General features: G+C 37.3%; 1 protein-coding gene across 6 annotated transcripts in view; it reads left to right on the top strand.

Annotated features, from left to right (window-relative positions):
* Nucleotides 1-24,265, top strand: part of LOC129438607 (uncharacterized) — a 247,281-nt gene that overhangs the window by 151,608 nt on the left and 71,408 nt on the right. For all 6 annotated transcript variants that reach the window (XM_073862949.1, XM_073862948.1, XM_073862945.1 and 3 more), the window contains 3 exons: nt 5,473-5,646; nt 10,009-10,182; nt 14,169-14,342. In XM_073862949.1, coding sequence (XP_073719050.1) covers nt 5,473-5,646; nt 10,009-10,182; nt 14,169-14,342 — 522 coding nt within the window. The remainder of the gene's footprint in view (nt 1-5,472; nt 5,647-10,008; nt 10,183-14,168; nt 14,343-24,265) is intronic.

The raw sequence follows: 24,265 nt of genomic DNA, 5'->3' as shown, positions 1-24,265 counted from the left end.
GGCAGGGGGCCTTTCTGTGTGGAGTTTCTGCATGTTCTCCCTGTGTCAGCACGGGTTTACTCCGGGTACTCCGGTTTCCTCCCACAGGCCAAAAACATGCAAGTAAGGCACATTAGAGATACCAAATTGTCCCTCCCCCAACTTGTGTATGAATCAACTTGTCTGAATAAAACTTGTGTATGGATTACCTGGTTCTCGCCATGAATATAGCCGTAGATGCTGGAATGGGGTTAAGAAATAAAAAAGAAGAAAACACACATTAAACATTCACAGTGCTGGAGGAAAGTATAAGTGAACCCTTGCATTTAATAGCTTGTTGAACCTCCCTTGGCAGCAATTACTTCAAGCAAACGTTTTCAGTAGTTCTGAATCAGACCTGCACATTGTTCAGCAAGAATTTTTGCCAATTCCTCTTTTCAAGACACTGTAGTCATTTTGACATGGGCACCAATTAATTTAGTGATTTTCACACGGGCAAACATTGAGTAGTGTGCCTCAAGTGTGTGTGTCAGATGACCCCTCCCTCCTCTACTTCGGGGCACCAGCTAAAGAATTTCACTTTAACAATAGAAATGATCTAAATAGATCATTCAACAAATAAGAAAATATGTAAATTAAAGGGAGTTTGTCATCTAATTTATCTGAAGGATTTTGTGAGATTCGGACCAGCTTGTAGAACCCTTTAACTCTATTATCAACACAAGGAAGACACAGTGGTAATAAAATGGAATTTAATAACAAAAGATAAACAAGAATAACTAAAACACTACTGAATGATACTAAAATGCTAAAGAATAGAAAAAGATGGAAACTAGAGAAGACGACTGAGTTTATCATGACTTTCCCACACACACTCACGCATTCTCTCCCTCTCTAATGCTATTTATGCCCGCGCCACGCACGTGTTTTGTAGTAACTCTGTGTAACAGTAACATTGTTTGCTGTCATATTTCTGAATTTGCGAATGATAGAACAGCTTTTAACTGGACAAATTGTACTGTTGCTGCAACCTGAGCAGCCTCCTAGCTGCTACATGCACACTCTGAAAGTGGCGGTGGAGGGTAGAGCACACAGCCCCGTTCCTCCCCCTGCCTGCAGAAGAGTGTCTGATACCAGGCACTGTTGCACTTTTCAACCACATGGGGGAGCTGTAAGTCATTTTTACATGGAAACTACATAGTGTTGCTTTAATATTATGTATAGTGCATGATATAGAAAGCGCTTCGGTTTGTGTTTATTAACCCTTTAGTTTCACTTCATCACGCAGCTAATCCTGTAAAACATGGGTCTTCAACCGGGGGTCCGCGGACCCCAGGGGGTCCGTGACGGAACTGCAGGGGGTCCGCCAAATGATGTTTAACTACAAGCTATTTTTTGGTTAAAATTTTAAAATACATGTACAAAACGTTACATGTCCCCTTTAAGTTGTGCACGTGCGTGGCCGCATAGGTTTGAAGGCGCGCGTTCAGTTTAGCCAGCGGACCAAAATAAAATATCTAAAGATTATAAATGTCCACTCAGGAAGCAGCAGTAGCGACAGAAATGTCATCATAAAACAGGTAAATTTTATGTGTGTCTTTCTTTCAGAATGTCATTTTAGAATCATTGCGACATGATGTGTCATCTGTATTTCTGAACTTGGACGGCTGTTTCACGCGGTTCAGATGTAATGCGCTAATTCAACAGGCAAATTACACCACACCGCGTCTGCATTTTAAACTGTGACAAAACTATCGCTCGATTTTAAAAATGAATGAAACGCGCGCCGTGATGGTGCTTTGTGCAAGATTCATAGTCAGGTTGAAATCCGTCTCTCAAAAAGTTGCCCCAAAGAGAAGTGCGCGGACTCGTTGCATGTTGTTCTCCTGAGTCTGATATTAAGCTATGCAGAAAATAAACCTGCGTTACTCAAACTCGTGACAATAACGATACACGAGCAAGGCAGCAGACCTCAAAATTATAAAGTAGCACAATGTCTATCCCCAGCAGAATAGAGTCTTTGTGCCATTCACCATGATCAGTCATCTTTATAAACTGAAAGCCCTTGTCTAATTCACAGTAAAATCAAAATATATTACACTGCAAATACCTTAAAATAATATTATTTTATTTTTATTATTATTATTATATTAATATAAAAACAAACTCTACTTTAACAAAAAAAGATGCATGTTAATAAAGTATCATGGCTGTGTGACAATATGGTTTGTTTCTATATATAAAACAGTTCCAGTCCTTGATTCTGATTAGTCATCAGTTGTACTTCACTCCACTTTGCGTTGTGCCTAATACGAAAAGGCAGCCTCTCGTACCTTACTGCTTACTTAAATATCTCTGTTTTACACATTTATTATTAAGGGGTCCCTGCTCCATGCCTCTTTCATCTAAGGGGTCCGCGACCCAAAAAACGTTGAAGACCCCTGCTGTAAAACATTTCTGTTAAAAACATTCCAGTCTAGGGCTGCAGCTATCGATTCTTTTTGTAATCGATTAATCTAGCACTGAATCGATCGATTAATCGAGTAATAAAATTTTGTGTGTGTTTTTAAACAACCAAAACAAATAATGCATAACGAAAATGACGTGGCTGTAAAATGTTGAAGCATTTGGCTTTTATTTCTAAAACAAAACAGAGGTTTTGGCATTTGGCTGCAAAAAATAAGCCTATTTATTAAAATTTTTACCCATTTAGTGTTTATAAGTGCCAGTGCCAACAATTAAGCACTTTAATTTATTAATATGCACAACAAGTTTCATGCTGTAATCTAGCCCTTACATCAAAGTAAATATCTGGTGTATGTACATTTCTACACCTGCAGCATTTATCATTACTAACAAATAATATATCATTTCTGGGTAGAGCCTATTTGCTATGGTAACAACCTGTGTGTGCACACGTGCTGTGCGTGAGGAAGAGTGAAACCCCACTCAGACGTTCAGTTGCTTCATTGCATTTTGTTACGGCAGAAATACATACATTTATTTTCAATAGAAGGCTGCATTTGGTTTGCATCACTTGCATTGCGGTGCATTTTAGGGTAAAAATCCGTTGGAAAAATCACAACATCACGTCCCGCTGTATACAGTGAATGCATGCAGCTGAAATTATTGTTGCGTGGCTACATAAAAGTTTAAGCATATGTGATGCATTGCGCGATCGGTCTGACTCGCGTGATAGAGAGACAAGGTTGCATGCGTGTGTGTGAGCTTCTTTTTTAAGCTACTCTCTTGCAATTGAACGTGAATACGTTTAGTACTTAAGAACATTAAAGCTAAACATCATATCTAGTCAAACTGCATAATGACATCGCTACAAATACAGTATGGGATTAAAATCAGCGGAAGCTACGTTACCTTGTTTCAGAGACGCTTGGTAAAACAGCAGTGGATGTTTTCGGTTCAGATGCTGAATGTAATTTAATGATAAGATCCCAAACTTTAGACATTCTCTCTCTGCCGTTTTTGGACATATTTTCTCTCCGCCGTCGCGACAACTAATTCAAAATGTATCACGCGATATGATGTACTTCCTGAACATTGGACAACGGTCCGTGTGAATCAGATCTCGGCGCGTGTAGTGCGCGTCATAGGAATTTAACGAGGCTTCGAGGCAGAATTTTTGCCTCGAGGAATTTTTTTAATCGAGTAACTCGATGAATCGTTGCAGCCCTATTCCAGTCATTAATAATCTAGTATGTGTTCATTGTTCTGTCATAGTTTCTTTAAAATTAAGTTTTATTTGAGTGTTTTTAATGAAAATATTTTCATTTTCACCATGATGTATACGCCCCGCCCTTTAATTGCCCTGTCCCCAGTTAATCGAGTACTCGTTTTTTAGACCTATGGATTAATCGAAATGAAAAAATGACATGAATGCACATCCCTACTTATGACCCCATTGATAAATCCCCAAAGCCTGCAGGAGATGGCATACAATGAAGCACACGCAAAATCTCGGTCAGTTATTGAACGCACAAACAGTATTTTAAAGGGGCGCTGAAGGTGTTTAGACACATCAGGTGGTACATTGTTATACAGACCAGAAAAGGTTGCCAAAGAAAATTTGCCTGCTCCGTTCTACACAACATTGCCATGGAACATGGTCTGCCAGACCCAGAGGATATAATTAGACCTGATCATGGTATGGTGACTCCAAGGTTGCCTATACGAAACAGACATACCTCTTGCTGCATTTGCAAAGCGACAGGAACTAATTCTATGTTTCTAAGAAAGCAAGCACACAAGATAGTCTCAGTAAGCTTTATTTCTTATGTTTAATTGCATTTTAATGTGCAATTTATTGCTAGCACAGCTTGACAAATTTTGTCTTGCTTATCCAACACTTCATGACTTAAAGCTGTCTTCTGTGCAGAGGTAAAACTGCGGAATGCTGCTGGAAATACCAGTTCAGGGGCCGTAAGATGAATGGATCCGGTTGCCGCTTCAGTGGTCTCATGGGCAGACACAGTTGGCATTTTGTCTTTAAAAAAAGTTAAATCTGCTCAAATGTAACCTACTTTGTGTATTTTCTCTAAAATTATGTTTTTATTTTACCATGTCAGCTGGCCCAAAAATTTGTGAACTGTAGCCTTACCATCTGATTGTGCTGAAGGGGTTTCATCAATTCCAATTATGCTCGATGATGATGACGGTGGTCCTCAGTATGAATACGATTTTTTCAAAGTGAACTAATTCGTTTTTTGCAGTCAAGCTTCATGTCGAACCATTTTCTTTTCACTTCTGGGACTGTTCGATAAACGGATGAAACTCCATTTACAGCATCTGTAATGTGCTACCAAGCTTTCTTTTTTAGGACCTTATACGCCACTATGTATTCTTGAAAATAAAATTTGGTGTCTTAATATGATGCCAGTATATATAGTTATCAGTCGGATTTAATGGGCGGGATTTATGGTAATTGAGAATGAGCGTGCACGAGCATCCCATTTACGACTGATTGGAATTCATTAACACATACACACATTTAACTGTTTTTAATTATCAAATCAGGAGGAGAGTTTTCTGGAAGGTCTGTTTACGTGCAAATCACTCACATATTTACTCATATATTTACGAATGTTTCATGAATGAGACCCATTCTTGGTAGCCTTATGTTAGTTCACTAAAATGATCCTATATTCAGTTAGCCTACGTTTAATTTACTGACACAGACCAGTGTGCCCAGGATAGTTAAATAATTATTACAATGTATTCTTGATAACCAACACGTCTTCTGCATACTGAAATGGTTTGAAATCTATAGTTATTTGATTCATAACACGGTTTTCTGATGTATTAAAAATCATATGTTTAACTTATATGAGCAGAGAAATAAGAAATTTTTTTCTTGGGGTGCATGCCATAGAAAAATACACATATGGACCTCGTATTTATAAAATCCTGCATATGACCCTGTTTGTGTTCAAACTTTGTAGTTTTGCATAATTTGCATAAAGTCATTGTTCTCTACAGGTTGCATTATTGTAATATCACAGATGAAGGTTGTGTTGCTCTGACTTCAGCTCTGACATCAAACCCATCACACCTGAGAGATCTGGATCTGTCTAGGAATAAACTTACAGATTCAGGAATGAAGCTGATCTCTGATGTACTGAAGAATCCTGACTGTAAATTGGAGAAACTATGGTATGGTAAAATATGATGTTATGTGATGTAATTATGAAATGTTTGAGATGTTTATTTTCCTTCTGCTGCTTCTACAATGTAAAACTGTTTCTGAGTTTTTTATTTCAATTCAATTTATTTATATTGCGCTTTTCACAATTGTTTAATTGCTTTACATTAAAAGCAGGAGAAAACACAGAAAAATCAGTGGACAAAATAAGAAGCAGAGTACAGCGGTTAAGATTAAAACATACTACAAGGATAGTAATAATGTAATGTCTAAGGTCTATATTTTGAAAGGTCAGTCGGGTCCGAGTCGGTCCCATTTTAATTACTTTAGGTACCGGGTCTGTTTAAACCCGAGTCCATCAAAGGCAGGCCGTGAACAGAGACAGTCAGCGCTATCGCACTATAGCGCATGTGCAGTCTCGCAAGCGTGCCTCCGGTTTCTATGGCGATTAAACTGACTCTTGTTTATATAAAGTTATAAATTTCTTCCATTATTATAATATTTTTATATCTAAAGTCTATATTAAGTATGTAGAGTCAGCTTACATAATGACTGTTTGACCTTTTGAGATATAATTGCTCGTTCAGTGCAATGGGCTTGGCATTAACATTGGTTATAAGCTACCTTCTTTGTTAAATTAAAAGAGCTTAATCCGTCATAATCTGAAATAATGAAGGATTAAGTTTTTTTAACCTGCAAGAGAGGAATAGAAAGAGAGGCACTTTTATCGAAATGATAAAAATAAAAGCGAATAAAAAATAGTATTTATCTTAGAAAGACATATCACAAGGCATATCGCATCGCACCAACAAACAGAACTATCGCATATCGCATATTTGTCATTATCGTGCAGCCCTAACAATAAGTTTTACACTGTAAAAAAATTATTGTTGGCTCAATGAATTATTTTTTAGTAACTAGTTCAACAGAGATTTTACGTTCACTCAATTTCTGTCTCCAAAGTGTTACCTGGATTTATGTTTTTTAGTTGGCCCAAACTTGACTCAAATATAAAAAAGTATGTTTGCTCAACAAGCTTTATAGTTCATTCAACTAAAATATTTTAATCAGTTGAATCTTTAAAAACCTACAGCAAAGACTCTGTCAATTAAAATGTAAGTATTTACTCAATGTTTTATGTGTTACTTTAATTAATATGTATTATTTGGGAATTATTAATAAACTCTTTAAAATTTTTTATCAAATAATTTATGCTGGTGTTGTTAACAAAATTATGTTCAGTCACATGAAAACAAAAGCTTTTAATTCACTTATTCATTTATCATACAGACTGAACATACAGAATGAAGTCTTCTCTAAATAGAGGGCATGTATCTCTCTGGTCTGCTTCTCCACATCATCACCGCTTTGGTTTGATAAACAGAGGAATATAAATACACACATATAGACGGTTTCATCGGACGCACGTGATACACGTCTGGATCCTAACCTTACTTCCGGTTTCGTTTTTTTAATGGTCTAACTAGTTGCTGAACTGATCTCTTGAACAAATGCCTCGTCAAAAATAACAAATGTTTTGGTTTCCTAGGTAATCTATGTGGTGTTGTTTTGCTTGTTATATAAATAAACTACGTTTAAAGTACTTTGTTGTTATTTATTATTAGCGGAGTTTACCGGAAGTTACTGCGGACCGCCACAGCCGCTTGTTTATGTTGTTACAACTGAAACCGTCTATACATAAATACATGTTTAATATAATAAAGCTTGACGCTGAAAGACTTAATTCCCTAAAATAACGTTAATGTTAGGCCAAATTTCCCTCAGACATCACACATAATTAAACACTATTGGGCGGTTTTCTCTGACAGGGCTTATCACTGACTAAAATGCTGACATCTCTTAACATATGAGTGCTATCGTTTTCTCAAAATGCACACCAGTATTGTATTTTATAAGGTTTGTTTGTAAAAATATCCCAATTATAATTAAGACCGAATCCTAAACCCTGTCCGGTAAACCAACCCTATATCCAGGTAATCTTACCTAAAATACCTCACCTCAGACACATAACATAACACACCTTTATATATATATATATATATATATATAAAGAGGTAAATATATATATGTAAACGTCGAGTGATGCGTCTTTGCCAATTAGTGTAGTCTAAAATTAACATTTACTTACAACCTTTTACCTGACGTGAACTTGAGGAAACAGCTTATGACTTGTGTCGTTTTGTGAAACAGTGAGTGATTCCGGCTGTTACGTGCGGATTGATCTCGGGTGAAATGACCTGTGATCCAGATCCTTACGAGTTAAGACATTTTAAATTCAAAACACTGGGCTAATATGAATCTTATTGCTGATGTTGAAAATGCTTGGAATTTTTTTATGGTGGTTTCAAAGAAATTGTTGACAAGCATGCTTCCCTCAGAAAGTATTAGCCAACTCTTTTCATGAGAGTAATAAGGCCTGGGCAAAAGCCAGAAAAACAAGCTTGGATTCTGATTGGCTGCTCTTTAGGTGCAATTTGTGCACAGTGGCTATTAGAGAGGCCAAAGCAGATAACATTCTCATAGAAACATTAAATAATTTAAACAACCCCTTAAAATTTTGGAAATCTGTAACATAATTGGCTGGAAATAAAACTAGCATTGAGCTGCCTCCATGTATTCTTAAATGAACAGTATGTAGGATTGTGGCCAAAACTGGTATTGCAATAACAAAACTTGTGGCTAAAACTGGTACTGCAGTCACGCAACTGGTGGCCAATACACAAAATGACAACATAAACATCAGTTGAGGGCTGCAACTCCACTTTTTAAATGACAATATCCTGGACCAACCACTGTTGTCAGTGATATAAGTATTTGAAATGAAAATGATTTCTTAATGTCTAGTAACATATCAGGGACATTTTATGATTAATTGATATAAATTTCTTACATACTGTTCTTTTAAGGACTTTTTGAGAAGGCTAAAATGCTTGGCTGTTTAAATTCATTCTTTATTCGATTCCCTTAATATAGGGCTTATTCGATCTACGTCATCAATGTTCGCGGCGGCCATATTGTTGACATAAAACTGTAAGTCTGTCAATTGACAAGCGAGGCAGCGTGGGTATTATGCATGGTATTATCGGTGTAATTTTTTTTTTAAACCGCGCGATGGTGTGTGGTGTAATACACGGATGTTTTAACAACAACAAAAAGAACCCCGGAATTAGTTTTTATGCGATACCGACTGTCAGAAAACATGAAAGGCAGGAGACAGAGGAGTTGACCAGCGAAGGAGAGACTCCCAACAGCAAAGTCTGTCCCCATCATTTTACCACAGGTAACTTTAGGGATATATGCCTCACAGCCAAGTCTGTCCCCATAATTTGATCACATATGGTTAGCTAAGCAGTGGCTGAAACTGCTCTTTCAAATAAGCTGCCATAAATTGAGACTGTTATTAAATGAGTATTAATAACTATATGAACATAATAATAGGTCGTTTTATATTAAACAGAATAGCGGAGCTCACACCAAAACTATAACGATACAGAGACAATGAACGACATCATTGGGATCACTTTCTGAGCGATCACTTTCTGAGCGATTAAAATCTATTTGAATTTCAAGTGCACGGCCACTTAAAATGACAGTAAGCTCATTGCTGAGGTCTATAACATTAGATTACCTCCAGTTACTGTGAAAATTGACTACGTAATGCTTTTTAATCTATTACATTAACTAACTGTTATGCCAAAAGGTAAGAAATTAAACAAACTATTAGATTCACTGTTTAGAGTTACGCGAAACGCAGCGTGTACTGGACATCTGCTAAAGTTTTTATTACAAGCAATATTAAAGTGATTTGCGCGAGTGCCGTGAGCGAATTAGCATAAACATATTGTTTGGTGATGTGGACGATGATATAGTTATCGTTATAGTTATAATGTGAACGGCCCTTCAGTACTCGTATGATGAATGCGGATACTGTATGAACGATATAGTTATAAATATCCGGATAAGTTACGGCTGGCAATAAGGACGGATCTTTACTTAAGGCTATTGGGTCTATTTGATATGGTTCCACAATAATCAAGCTCATCTTCTCTTAATACAGACGAGATTAAGCCATTAGGCTACTGCTCCCCTCGACTCAAATGTACGTGCGGCTAGGGGCAGGACAGATGTTATGTCAACAAGATGGCCGCGGCTAGCGACTTCCGGTGTTTGCGAATAAGCCCTATATTCTAATCATGACTAGACATGAAATGGTTTAGTCCAGATGACAGACTAAAATTTAACTATGATTTGTGTTTATAAACAAGTTGTAATGATCTTTAATAATAATCATGTTGATCTGATGTGTTTGTTATGAACCTTGAAAGTGAAGTGTGTGTCTCTGTTCTCTACAGGTTGGTGAGTTGTAATTTCACAGATGAAGGTTGTGCTGCTCTGTCTTCAGCTCTGACATCAAACCCATCACACATAAGACATCTGGGACTGTCTAATAGTAATATTGGAGATTCAGGAGTGATGCAGATCTGTGATGTATTGAAGAATCCTGACTGTAAACTGGAATGGCTGCAGTAAGATCATCTCTCTGATAGTCACACATGATATGGTTTATAATGAGACTTTTTCCAAGCAGTAGTAGTGAGTCTAAATCAGTGTGTTTGAGTTCATTATCTAAATTTACACTTTTATATGAATCATATTTAATCTCAGTACATATAAATATTTGATTACTGTTATGTTCCTCTGTTTTGAGTGTAGGGTCAAGTAAAAGTGAACAGCGATAACAAACTAAACATCCTGCTTTCTAATAATAGTTAAAGTAACTAACTTGCCTCTTTAATTAAATAAGATTCACATGACACACCTGCTGCTCAGTGTCTTTTGTGTGTGCTGTTTAAAGAAACATTTAAAAAGCAAACATCCAGTTATAGATTTTAACTGTAAAGGCTTTTTATCTTTGAGACTGTCACACCAACACTGATACCTAAACTGCTGAACTAATAAGAAATACTTCTGTTTATATTTAATCAATGTTTTTAAATCATCTACTTATTTATATTCTTATTCAAAATCTTTAAAGGGACTGTAAAGGTCTTTACACATCGGGACGTTTTTCGGGCGCGTTTTTCGTCGACGTTTAACGTCTCGTGACTCAAGAACGAGCGCCAACGTGAGTGCGCACACCCACGCGAAAAGCGCGACGCGCAAAAGCGTCATTTTCAGAAAAACGCCTCGGACGCGTTTTTTTGGTTTGACGCGGCGCGCTAAAAGTTGGCCGACCAATGAAATTGGCGCTTTTGTTCACGTGCCTGGCGCTGCTGAAGTTCCAGTAAAACACGACTTGGTGGCGCTCAATGACAAAATGGTCTTGCGGAGCACGTGGAACAGGTAAACACACAAAGAAGATGCATCGAGGCTGTGGAGGTTTATGAAGGTGTCGGAGTTCCTCACATCATCGACTGAATTTCGAAGGTAACATATATACATTAGAACATTACAATACATAGCTGTGTGGGCCATATGATTAGATTAAACTTTATTGTCATTACACAAGCACAAGGCAACGAAATGCAGTTAAGGTCTAACCAGAAGTGCAAAAGCAGTATAAAAAGTGCAGGATATCAATAATAATTGCATAGGTGCAGGATTATGTAATACGATGTAAACACTTACTATGTATGGGTGGTACTATGAACATAATATACAGAAATGTACAAATGGATATGTACATAATAAACTAAACAGAACAGTAGTGAAATTAATATTTAAGTAGTGCATGAATGAATTTGTATTGTAGTCAGTTAAGAGTGCAATGGCTTAAATTATTGTGAATAGTTATTCTAATATTCAGTACACAGGGGTGCAAACGATGCAATTCAAGTAGTCCAGCAGTGCAAATGAACGGAGTATGAAATAGACAGTCCAGTAATGTATTGAACAGACCAGTAGTGCAAATCTACATTATAACTGTGCAAGTAATAAAAAATGATTATTGGTGCATTACATTACGATATGTAATGCACTGACATTGAACACTTCATACCATGGCATGTTCCCTGTACACCGTGATATCACATGTTTTGTTGTTTGCACCATAGTATTTCATTGTGTGTAACTGGAACTTGTTGTACACAAACGTGGACAATTACACTGCTTCATGTTCAAAGAAAAATATTTGGTTATTATATTCATTGCTTCTTCCTAACCCCAAATAGCTTGGAGAAATCTAAAATGCAAGCCAAACCAAAGGTGGGGTTTTAGGTGGTTAATTTGTGTATAGGTAACATCTGCTGCATTTGTTCAGCCAGATAAAATACCATGAATCTAAATTACATTTGTAATCAAATATTGACCTCATGGATATCGTGGCATGGCCCTCAGTGTGAAAGATTGTTTCTGATGAAAACTAAATTTATCTTTACAGTGTTCATAGCAATATTTCTGCTAAAATGATGTGAGCAAAAGTGAGGAGGCCCCAGCAAGCACGTCTTCAGGATCATCCAGCACCAGCCGTGACAAGGTCCAATCTAAACAAAAGAAAACAGGCCGAGACGAACCTCTGGAGATGTACCTCTTATCAAAAGATGCTAAAGGGAAAAAATTGAAAGCGAAGCACAGAAGAGAGAAAGAAGAGCACAGAAGGAGCGCTCTGCCAGTTTTGGGTCACACCTATAGATGTTTATTATATACCATTTTATTTAGTTATTTTTTTAATGTTTATACATTCAAGAAATACAGTTGAACATGTACATTTCATAGATATGTTTATTTGCACTACAGTTCACTTAGACTTCTATCATTGTGACTTATTTGCTCTACAGCTCTGCCAGTTCTTGTTCACACAAATTAATGTTTATTATATACAATTTTACTTATGTATTTTAAGTGTTTATACATTTAAGAAATACATTTAAAAATGTCTAATTTCTAAATGTTGATTTGCACTACCGTTCAGTTGCACTATAGTCATTGTCACTTTTCTGTAGTGGACCAACATTTCTGAATCCTGTTTTATTTAATTTAAACTGTCATGTCTCTGATTGTTATTGCAAACTGCAGTTCATTCACAAAAATAAATGTTTGATTAAAAAAACTAATTGTAAATAACGTGACATTTTGGCACTATGCTTGTACATTAGTATTGTTGACCTTTTATTGTAATAACTACATACCTAATTATTGCATCATTATATTTATAGGCAACACTTGCCAATTTGCAGGAGTATTACAATTTTTGGGCACAACAAAAATGGTGGTTCCTTGTTCTACCCACCCAACCTCTATAAAACGAGTATATTGGTTAAAATGAGAACTTAAATCTTTAGCCAAATCACAAAATACAATACATTTGGCAGGAAATTTGAGAAAATTGTTAACAGAGAAAATGCTTGTAAAAGATTTGTTAAAAGTACACACATCGGATCACCCATTACCTTATATTTTGTGAAAGAGTTTTAATTTTGATATAACGTGTTCTATCAAAAATAGTTAATTTTATGTGGAGATGCTGATATATTAACTGATGATAAAAGAATCGAATCAAATAGATTTCATTTAAAAATGTATTCAAGTTCACGGAGATATTGTTTGTACAAAGATTCTATATATATTCAAGAGCCATGTTTGTTTGTTTGCCCGTTAACCAAAAATCGTATATGAATGGTTATTGACTACACGCGAGTGGCTCTCTTCTTCTGTGTGACAAGTGAGTGTCAGAACAGACGCATAACGTCTCGCAGCGCCACCCTGTGTACCGGCATATATCTGTTTTGTATTAGGCGCCATCTAGTGTCCAGGAAGTGAAATTGCACCTCACTCGGTTCAGCGCCAGTAAAAATCGTTTGGGTGTGAAAGCAGAAAAACGTGACGTTAAACGTCGACGATAAACGCATACGAAAAACGTCCCGGTGTGTAAAGACCTTAAGTAGGATTTTAAGTGTTTTATTAATCAAAATCAATGTCTTTATTCATAAATATGTCCTCGTTGGTGTCAAATGACCTCTGCCAGTGATCTGACTTTTCTTTGTAAGCTTAGAATTTCTTCGCTTTACTTACATTAAACGGGGTAAGTCCTTGTGGAGGCATCCATATCGTTCTGCCGTATTGATAAACTATAATAGCAGAAAGGGACAAAAAGCACTTGCCTACCAACGCGTTTTCACAACGCGTTTTCATTCAGAACACGTGAACCAGCTGAAACGGACAAGGAGATCAGCGATTACATAACGGCTACTGTAGTTCCAACACGCATTTGGAAAGGGGAGCTGCTCGAGAGCACAGTTCGTTTGAATGCAAAATACAATTCCACCACTAGATGGGGGTAAATCCTACTTATTGCCCCTTTAAGATCTTATTAAAATTCTTATCAAACATTTTTGATTGTATGGTTTTTGAAACAGAGATTGCTGAAGTTTTATAATACAGGTGCAAACACACATCAACATAAATCAAACAAATACAAACAATGAAACCGTGAATAAACAAACAGAAATCCATGTTGATCGGATGTGTATGTTGTTATCTGAGAGAGTGAACTGTGTGTCATTGTTCTCTACAGGTTAAAGATGTGTAATATCACAGATGAAGGTTGTGTTGCTCTGACTTCAGCTCTGAGATCAAACCCATCACACCTGATAATTCTGGATCTGTCTGAGAATAAACTCACAGATTCAGGAGTGAAGCTGCTCTGTGATCTAAGGGATGATCCACATTATAAACTAGAGGAGTTAATGTGAGTAATAACAGTTTTTTTAAATTCATGTTTTTAGTTCAGACATTATTGACTATATATATTTATTGAAAATAACTGAAATCTGATCTACTGTTGTTGACTTGAATTTAGTGTATCAGCAGGCTTCATATGTCATTTTGTTTGAAGAATATAGGATAAGGGATTACATTAAGATGTCTGATCTATGAGAATATAAATATTTTTAGCTCTTGGATTAATTTTCCTAAATTCATTTGCAGATTACTAGAGCTGTAGTCAACCAAAGAAATGCTTAGGCGACCAAAGTCCTGTTCTGCGACGATCAGTCGACTAAAAAAAACCCGCAATGTTTTGCATTTTGATTGAACATTTATTAAACAATTGTCATAGAGCACAAAAAATATAACTGCTAAAACTGCTAAATAATGAAAAATCCTAAAAAAAGCTCTCATTTATACAGGCTGCATATTCTTCTTTACCTTCGAAGCTATGGGTTAACTTTTGTCCAGCTGATCTAGGCGTTTTAAAACAAACAAATAGCCTAAAAACAATCCTAATAAAAATAGGCTGTATAGTAAGAAGGCCTATAGGTTTATTTTAGTTTTGTTACATTATTTAGGCTATTTTCAAACACGTCAAAAGTGTACAAATAAAAACCAAAACATAAGTCCTTCAAACGCCAAATTGGAGGACAAATGGCTCCTTAGTTTTGAAATGGTTTGGGTACAAGGTGATCGCGTTGAAAATAAAGGCATTTGTTTATCATTAGAAGCTCATTTAAAACATTGCTACAGCTCATTTAAGAAAATTACAGCTCCAAAGAGACGGCGCTTTAGTTTGAGGTAGTGCTAAAAATAATAAAGAAAGAAGATGATCATCATCACCTTTTCTGTTACCAATGAAATGTAGATGTAATGTATTTCCAAATCTAAGACCATCTTATGCGGAATGTTGCCTAATAGTCTGCAACACGATACAACTAATGGAAAAAACAGGCACCTTCAGAATGCGTATAAGACACACCAGCCAGGGCAGGTCTAACTCACGGTGTGTGAGAAAGCCCTTGTCTGTTCTAGAACAAATGCAGCAAAGATATTTAATGCTAATCAGTGGCGGAGTGGGACCCAAAAATCTACCGGAAATTTCATAGACCACCAGCCCTCTGTGGTCAAAAAAAAAGAAAAAAGAAAATGGTTCGCTGTATATAAGCAAATGCTGAAATCTAAAATTACAATAAAATGACTGCAAAACAACATGAAATACCAAGTGTAATAATTATTATTTAAAAGATCTTAAAGTCAACAGTTCCCTAGTTTTAGGTAAGCTAAAGCTTACTTTGGTTGTAAAGCAGTTGCTTATAAAATTATTTAGCCTGTTTGGAGACAGATATTTTATGTGACAAAATGTCAGTCATCGTGTGATAACGAAAATATAACGAGGCTTAGAGTAACTTACATGTTCTGAGCAGGTGTTGTCAGTGAACAGGCTTTAAACTGTTGGCTAAGTTACAGACACTCGTGAAAAACTGATGCTGATTATCTGGGAAACATTCTCTAACAGCAGTCAAGTTGTCATTGTTTGTGTCAAAGTTGTGCATTTGTTGTAACATTAAAACAGGAGATCAGACTGTGCTGCTCAAAGTGATGCTCGGATCTCCATTCCTCTGGATGTGTGAGGCTATGCTTTTTTATTGGTTAAATCTTACCCAGATACAACAGTCCTATTTTCTGATTGGCTATTGTGTAGCCTCTTTCTTTATTTTTTGATTGGCTGATAGAACTTCAGGGGAGACGGGCTTGATAGAGCGAGCGGTGCGGCCAGATACATTTTGAGCGCTGACGCATATTAAATATATGATAAATAGGTTTTAGTGTGGCCGGAGTGCATGACTAAAGACTGAAAGCACAGCTATTATCAGACCAGCCCTCGCAGCCTTAAAACACTACCGGCCCACCGGGAAAAGTCCCGACTCTCCCGATTGCCACTCCGCCACTGATGCTAATGTATGAGGCATATAGGCCTACGCTGAGTTTTATTAATTTATGATAAGAGTCTGTTCTAGTTAACAATGCAACGCAAGTGAACCTGCCGTGCCAGCGCCTCCATGCACGGTTATTATATTGTCTGCTATATTTGCTTTTTATTTATTAAATACATGAAGTTGGTTAATGAAACATTTATTAAAATTAAGAAACCATTTATACAAAACGAAATTCACTTGAAAGAAATGCTTTCTATTAAACAAAACTTAATTAAGTGGTAAAAATCATGTCTGAGGATTTACAAAAACAAAACTTAATCTGCACTTTACTGTTAGCTTAAAAGACGCAAATGTTAATAATTTGGAACACAATCAGGAGAGACTTTAATTTTAATTATTTTATTGCTGTATTTTATTTACTATTCGAATGAAGGAATTTACCAAAAAAATAGCCTGTAGCGTTTACTTTTCGCAAACCTTGTGAGCGTGCGAACCCAAACACTGTGACCTTTTTTCTGTAAAATGCAGCGAGACAAAAGATTTAGATTGCTTGGACATTTTGCAGAATATACCAAAATACCTATATTCCTTACTGAGCTCGAAGTAGCAGTGCAGCCAGCCACAGGTGCGGTTCCAGAGTGTTCTACGTGGTGCGATAAACTGTGGCGCTGTTACAAAATAGCCTAAATTAAAGCATTTAAAGTTGGGGATAAAACATAGGCTAATTATATTTAGAATACAGTAATATGTAAAGGCTTATAAAGGAATAAATATCAAGGAGTAAATCAATGAAAATGTATTTATTGGTGAAAATAAATAAATTATGCAACTGGTCGACCAATGAGAATGTCAGTCTACAAGGACAGCATCGACCGATTATTCGACTAAACGACTAAAGTTGACAACCATACAGATTACAGAAGTACTGTTAACTCTTTTCCTGCCAGCATTTTTCAAGATTTTCACAAAAGTTTAATGTCTCCAAGAAAATGCTCTTCTTTATATATAAACATGTAATATATTAAATGAAAGAACAGACCCTCTGCTTTCAAACAACAACAAAAAAGTTTCATCAAAAAGATGAGATAATTCCATTTTTGTAAAGGACTTTTGATAGAGATCAGATTCGGGGGATTTTCTCTTTGTCTTATGATGTTTGATTAACATTAATGACACAGACTTAAGTATGCTAAATGAGGTTACTTTAAGACCAAATAAGCACTGTTTTTTGACTCTTTATACATACACTTAAGAGATAAAGAAATGTTTTATTAGAAAAAGAATACTGTGAAGATCATTTTGTTTATATGTGCCCTGTCAAGAACAGAAAGATTTGTATGCTTGCTTTTAGGAACGCGTCTCTCCGATGTGCACTATTGAGTGCCCTTAAACCCGCACGCATGTACTACAGTATAAGACACAGTAGCGCAACTCTCCCTAAAGTTTACACATCAAGAGTTCTGATCTGTCACAGCACTACACATCTGTGCAACTGTGATTGTACTGTAGTCTATGTCAGCATTGCATTCTCATCCCATCTCACCAACAGTTAAATACTTACTCGCACATCCAAATGTAGTCAGAGCAGTGCTGCATCTTCTTTCCAATCACATGAACGTTGCGAAACAGCAGTCGCTTACATATATTTTTGCTTCATGTAATGTTTATGATATAACTCACAGGCAGAATGTACAGTGCATGCATTTCCTTAACGGTGCATGTTGCAATTGTTTTGTATAAATCAAAATTTCATTAGAATTGATTAAGGTTGTAACTGTCCCGCAATGCCTTTTTATGTGCAATAAAACTCCAATAATATAAATATAGCTACAAGCAGCGATGACGGGCCCCATGCACGTCTTTTTATATACAGTCTTTGTACACGTCTTTGCTATATGATGCCTCCCAAGTACATCAAGTGGGTAAATATCAGAGGTGGGACAAAGTCATTGTTATGCAAGTCACAATTAAGTCACAAGTCTTTGCTTTCGAGTCCCAAGTCAAGTCAAAGATGAGGCAAGTCCCAAGTCGATTCAGAAGTCAAAGCCAACAAGCCTCAAGTCGAGTCCAAAGTCCTACCATTTTAGTTTCGAGTCATTTCAAGTCCTCTTACCAAAGAAATAAAATGCGTGCTGTGGACAGGTGGAGGGAGGCCCCTATACTGCATTGCATTTGCAAAAGATCAAGTTGGCCAAAAGTCTGTCAGTCATTTGTGCGCAATGGGGAGGCAGAATGATGCCACCATGGCTGAAAACTCGTTCCACTGGAGCACTAGAAGCAGGCACTGCCAAGACAAAGAGTGAAGGAAGAGTCTTACTGTTCAGTGCCCAGAACAAAAGGGCATTCTGTCCTTCTGCCATGTCAATGTAGTGACTCAGCTGCTGTGGTGTAGTCTAGATTTTTGTTTTCCCTCTCACCCTTATGCTCACTCGTCCCAGCGCGACACCCCATAAGCACCACCACACTCACAGATGCATACGTATGGATCTCCATGTAACTGAGAGCATTCTGAAAGTGTACTCATAAACACATAAACTGAATGTGTTATCAATGTCAGTTTATTATAAGAAAAAAAAGACTTTAAAGGCCAATGGGTTTACAGCTGGGGAAACTGGACTGATTTTTAGACTGGTTTAGTGTTAATCAACATCTAACTCAGGGCCAAAAGCTACTCAACTGTTAATTAAAATAAAATAAATTGTTTACAATCTTCAGTCTGTTGCTAACACATGCATTGAAGGAGAAAAAAATCCACTCTTTCAATAGCTATTATCTATAGTAATTTGATTTCATACGCCGATCGGATCGCGCAGTTCAGCAGGAAGTCAAACACACCAAATATATAGCCTAATATGTATATGCATTTCAACCCGCTAAAGTAGCAAGTAGGATTCTAATGGTCAGTGCTTCGCATCTAAATGTGGAAATGTCACAAAACCATGCTGTTACGCATCCTCACGCTATTTTTAGTTGGTATACGGAAATCCTTGACAATTCCAAGTGGGTATAAGGCATGTACCTGAATATCACGTAGACTACACCACTGCTGAGCTGTACTGCTGGTACGGTCCCAACATCCAAACCAACGTGCGACTACAGTGATTGGGTGTTGTGCAGGCAGCGCGCGTGCTCTCTGCATGCAGGTGGTGCACATTTTTTTCACAGATGCAGATACACTGAGAGCAGCGCGGCCGTTTGAATTTTTTCCCAGGTTTTCATGTGAAGTAGCAAGTCTTCTCGAGTCAAAAGGCGCAAGTTCAAGTGAAGTCACAAGTCATTGATGTTCAAGTCCAAGTCGAGTTGCAAGTCTTTGTACATTTTGTCGAGTCGAGTCTGAAGTCATCAAATTCATGACTCGAGTCTGACTCGAGCCAAGGCACATGACTCGAGTCCACACCTCTGGTAAATATCAGTGGAATATTTTATGTTGTTATTTACCCATTTGGGGACTGTAGGTAAAAGAAACCCCACATTTTAGACAAACAGGGGCACTAGTGAGCCACACAAGAGAATGCCTTTTTCTGACCTTTTTGTCCACACTTAACAGCCGACAATTGTGATGTGTGTGCCAAATTTTAAATAAAAGTAAACTTTGACGCGATGCCATGGCAGCAGCTTTCGTGATATCAAAAATCTGTCAATCAATTTAGCAAGTTCCATGGCTCGGCATCATATTCACTATGGCTGCGTTCACACGGTACCATAATACGGTTGTCAAACACGTATTTGAGTCCTTAAGACGGTTCCGTTCACACACAGGTTATTTACGGGTTTGACAACCGCATTCTATAACCGACCTCACACCCATAACTTTTCGGGTTTCACAACCGTATTTACAGAGAAGCTGTGCCGTGTGAACGGAATCACACTGAACAACCAGTTGTCTGTCACGTCATTTGTTGCTCTTTGTGTTAAGATAACGTTACAGTGCATGAAAATGACTGCAAACAATGTGATATTATATTACCTTCATAGACGCCACAGAACATATTACATTACGCTTAAAATCGCGTGTAGCCCAGTAAGATATATAAAGTTTAAATCTTAAAAGTGAACGATTAATATAATGTTAAGTGTATAATAACAGGGATATAAAAATTAACTGTTTATTTACTCACCGTTTATCTTCAGTGAAGCAATAAAGAAGATATTTTGCAAAAAAACAATCTGTGATTCATATGATGCAAGGCAAAAGATGTGTCACTTTGAGAGCTCAAAAAGCAGATATATCCAATACAAAAGTAATCTCCATGACTCCTGGTGACATTGTTGCTGCTTGTGAAGCAAATCGGTCGTTTTTTGCAGGATATTGACCGCTATTTACAACATTATTAGCGTCCATACAGAACTGTGGCAACATATAAAGTGCGCTTTTTACACTCCCGCTCTCTAGGTGGCGCTAAGAGGCTGGTTTTGCCTGCGGTTGGTAAAACCATACTCTCTGCGCCATCTACAGAGCGGGAGCGTAAGCGCACTTCCTATTTGGCTGCGTTAATGGTTTAAATAAAGTAAATTTCTTGCAAAAACGGATCGATTTGCTTCACAAGTCATTATGATTACTTTTGTATTGGATATATCTGCTTTTGGTAAAACGATGCCATGGCAGCAGCTTTCGTGATATCAAAAATCTGTTCGCAATTTAGCAAGTTCAATGGCTCGGCATCATATTCACTATGGCTGCATTCACTAAACGTGCAGTTGCTGACACTGATTTTATGTTCATTCATTTTGGAAATTAAAACTTTAATAAGGAACCACCCTTGTTTATTTTTCTCTGCACAATGGTAAGCGTTATACAAGCCAGCTGTTTTTATTAATTACATAAATAAAGTTTTTGTTCTGTTATTTCATTTGGTATATTATATATTTGAAGAAGAACATTTTCTGGAAGGCATTAAACTTTTGTGAAAATCATGAAAAACGCTGGCGCTGGCTGGCAACTTTTTTTTAAAAAATGCTGGCGGTGAAAGAGTTAAGCATCTATAATGTTTCTGCATCATGTTGGTCAAGTCTGGTCTCAATCGCATGAATCCCCTAGGAAGAGTATTTAAAAGTTTACTGCATACAACTGTCAAAATATCCAACTTTATTAAGCTCTTTTCACACAGACATTCCGTAAAATACACGGAAAAGGCATCCTGGATTATTCTGGAATCGTGATATTTTTTGTTTATTCACACTGACATGATTACCCGGCATCTGATGGTCCCGGAAAGACACGTGACCTGTTGAAAGTCCCGCCCTCTCTTCTATGCAGCGTCTGAACTTCACATATTTTTATTATTTCTCTCTCCAGAAACAACTGGCGTGCATTTTTGTTTATGATAAGATTATAAAGGAGCGCTGGTGAATGATCTCCGGTTCAGAATGGATATTTGACGAGCTCCCTGATCTCTTCTTTAATACAGTTTTCAGACATTTCTCATCGTGATTGTTTATATGCATTTAAAACCCGCATTTTGAGAAGCTGAAAGTAGTTGTAGCGGCCCTGCATATGTCAAAATATGATTTATTACCCCCTTTGACAGGTGGGCGGGACTATCAATCAAACGGTGTACAAGCTGTCTAGTATTGAGAATCGTATTTTATGGCTTCTGGACAGCGGCTGTCCGGACTGTGCGTATTTTACGATGTGTCAATCAACGCATTGTTTTTCCTGTGTGTGTGTGTGTGTGTGTGTGTGTGTGTGTGTGTGTGTGTGTTTTTTCAAGCGTATGTTGTCATGTTTATTGCTGTCAAAAAAGTTTTAATGTTTTAGGCTGTCCAGTTTTCTGGACTGTCATGTTTTACAACCGTTTCTCCGTCCTGTGTGATCGCTCACCCCTCCCTCGCCCCATACGCGGCTAAACCCCACAGCCCCCAGCACGTCTCTCAATGGGGTGCCCTGTAAACGAGAAAAAGATTTCTAAAACTCAATGTTGTTAAAATAAAGAGTAATTCACCCTCACGTTGACAAAAGGTAAAGGTTTATTTTAGATTTAGGGAATTCTTGAACCAAGTCTCTGATTAAAACTTTTGATTGTAACATCACAAGTTATTTAATTAAATATTCCGTATACGTGTATAGTTTAAGCAACCCCCCCTAAGCCCTAACCTTCGGCGCCGTAAATACTACTTTCTTTAGACTAAAGTCTAACCTAAATAACATTTTTAACCGTTTCACGAGACCTGTAAGTCTTTTCACGAACCCGCTCTGTATGTTCACACGTATTAAAGGCGCTCTAAGCGAATCTGCGAGACGTCAGTTTTTGTTGATGTTTGAATTGTTTGCAAACAGATGGAGTGTAGCTAACTCCTCCCCCTCCCTTCCGTGCTTTCATGAACGCCCCCAACCCCCACCCCCAAATCCTTTTTGTCGTTTATTGGCTGGAACCCTTTGTTTTGTTTCGTGGTGCTAGGTTTGGCCACTGTGTTTATATTGAAGTTTGTGTAGCCTGGGCTGTCTACAGAGATTGCGTTTTTTTACAGTGTGATCAGCGGACAGGCAGCAAGCAGATAGTGAGGAGATGTTTGCTATATGTAACAAAAAATGTTTTATGGTCTAAACATAGGTGTGATTGGCAAGGGACAAAAAAGCAGGAAAATATACAGCACACTTACCATGACGTGGCGACATACATACGCTCGCACTCACGTACGCACACACACACATATATATAATGAAATACAGTTGAAATATAATTTGAGCTCAAAATTGATCGATCTGAGTGGCCAATCGTCAATCAGCATGGGCAAGTGCCACCCTGACCATTAGGTAGCCTTGCCACTGCATCAGACTGAACAAAATCATTTTGTGCTTTTAAAGGTAAATACATCAATGCGGTGCATTTTGAGAGTACAAATAAGTGACTAGATCTATGAGGATTTTTATGTTCTTGTAAACAAATTTGTGCCCTTTTAGTAAAATCTTTGGTTGCATAGGATAATAATAATAATAATAATAATAAGGCACACAAACCACATACACAACATGATAAATGAGATTTGCCATTGGTCAAAACATGTTTAATGTTTATAGAATAATTAGAGGGGACATTTAATACAGATTAATTATTGATTACAACATTTGAATGTGAATTTAAAGGGGATACTGTAACATTAAAGTTACTTAATTCAAATGTTTTGACTTTCTGGAAAGGCAGTAGGGATGCTCATATCAGTTAATTTTCCCGACCGACAACCGTAGCTTCTAAACCGAACATTAACCGTTAACTGATAAGATTTTAATATGAAATTGTCATTGAGTAAAATACAGTTGACGGTTGTCTGTGAACTAGTAAAAACAAAACATTTAATTTGAACGTGCAAACAGCAACCACAGATCAACAACAGAACCAGGATTCATACATTATCAGATATTCACGCAACATTACTTTATTAAAAAGCACGCGATCGGTCCAGTGGATTAATATCCAAAAGGGCAGAATGTCTCCGTTTCATCTACCACAGTGGTCATTTCTAAAGCAGGACGCTTTTCAGAAAGTTTTGGTTTTGCGTCGTCTTTGGTTTTGCGTCGTGCAAACAGCAGCCACAGATCAACAACAGAACCAGGATTCATACATTATCAGATATTCACGCAACATTACTTTATTAAAAAGCACGTGATCGTTCCAGTGGATTAATATCCAAAGGGCAGATTGTCTCCGTTTCATCTACCACAGTGGTCATCTCTAAAGCAGGACGCTTTTCAGAAAGTTTTGGTTTTGCGTCGTCTTTCTCCGTTTGTCCAAAAAGAGCTAGATGTTTATGGTTAGGGTCAGAGGCCATCAGCGAACGTCTGTCCGGATGTGCGCAAGACGGACGCGTCATCTTGCGCGGACACGCGCGCGTCTCCGTTCAGCTTCCAAACACGCATACAAATGATTTCTCATACAAATGATTACTTTATCAGACCGTCAGGGCAGCAATTATTTGTGTCATTTACAGGACATTCACAAATTAAACATTCGGACGGGATTAGTTT

Source organism: Misgurnus anguillicaudatus, chromosome 24 (genome assembly GCF_027580225.2).
Source record: "Misgurnus anguillicaudatus chromosome 24, ASM2758022v2, whole genome shotgun sequence".
Classification (NCBI taxonomy): Eukaryota; Metazoa; Chordata; class Actinopteri; order Cypriniformes; family Cobitidae; genus Misgurnus; species Misgurnus anguillicaudatus.
The sequence above is the reverse complement of the archived record's forward strand: the minus strand, read 5'-3'. Positions and strand labels throughout refer to the sequence as shown.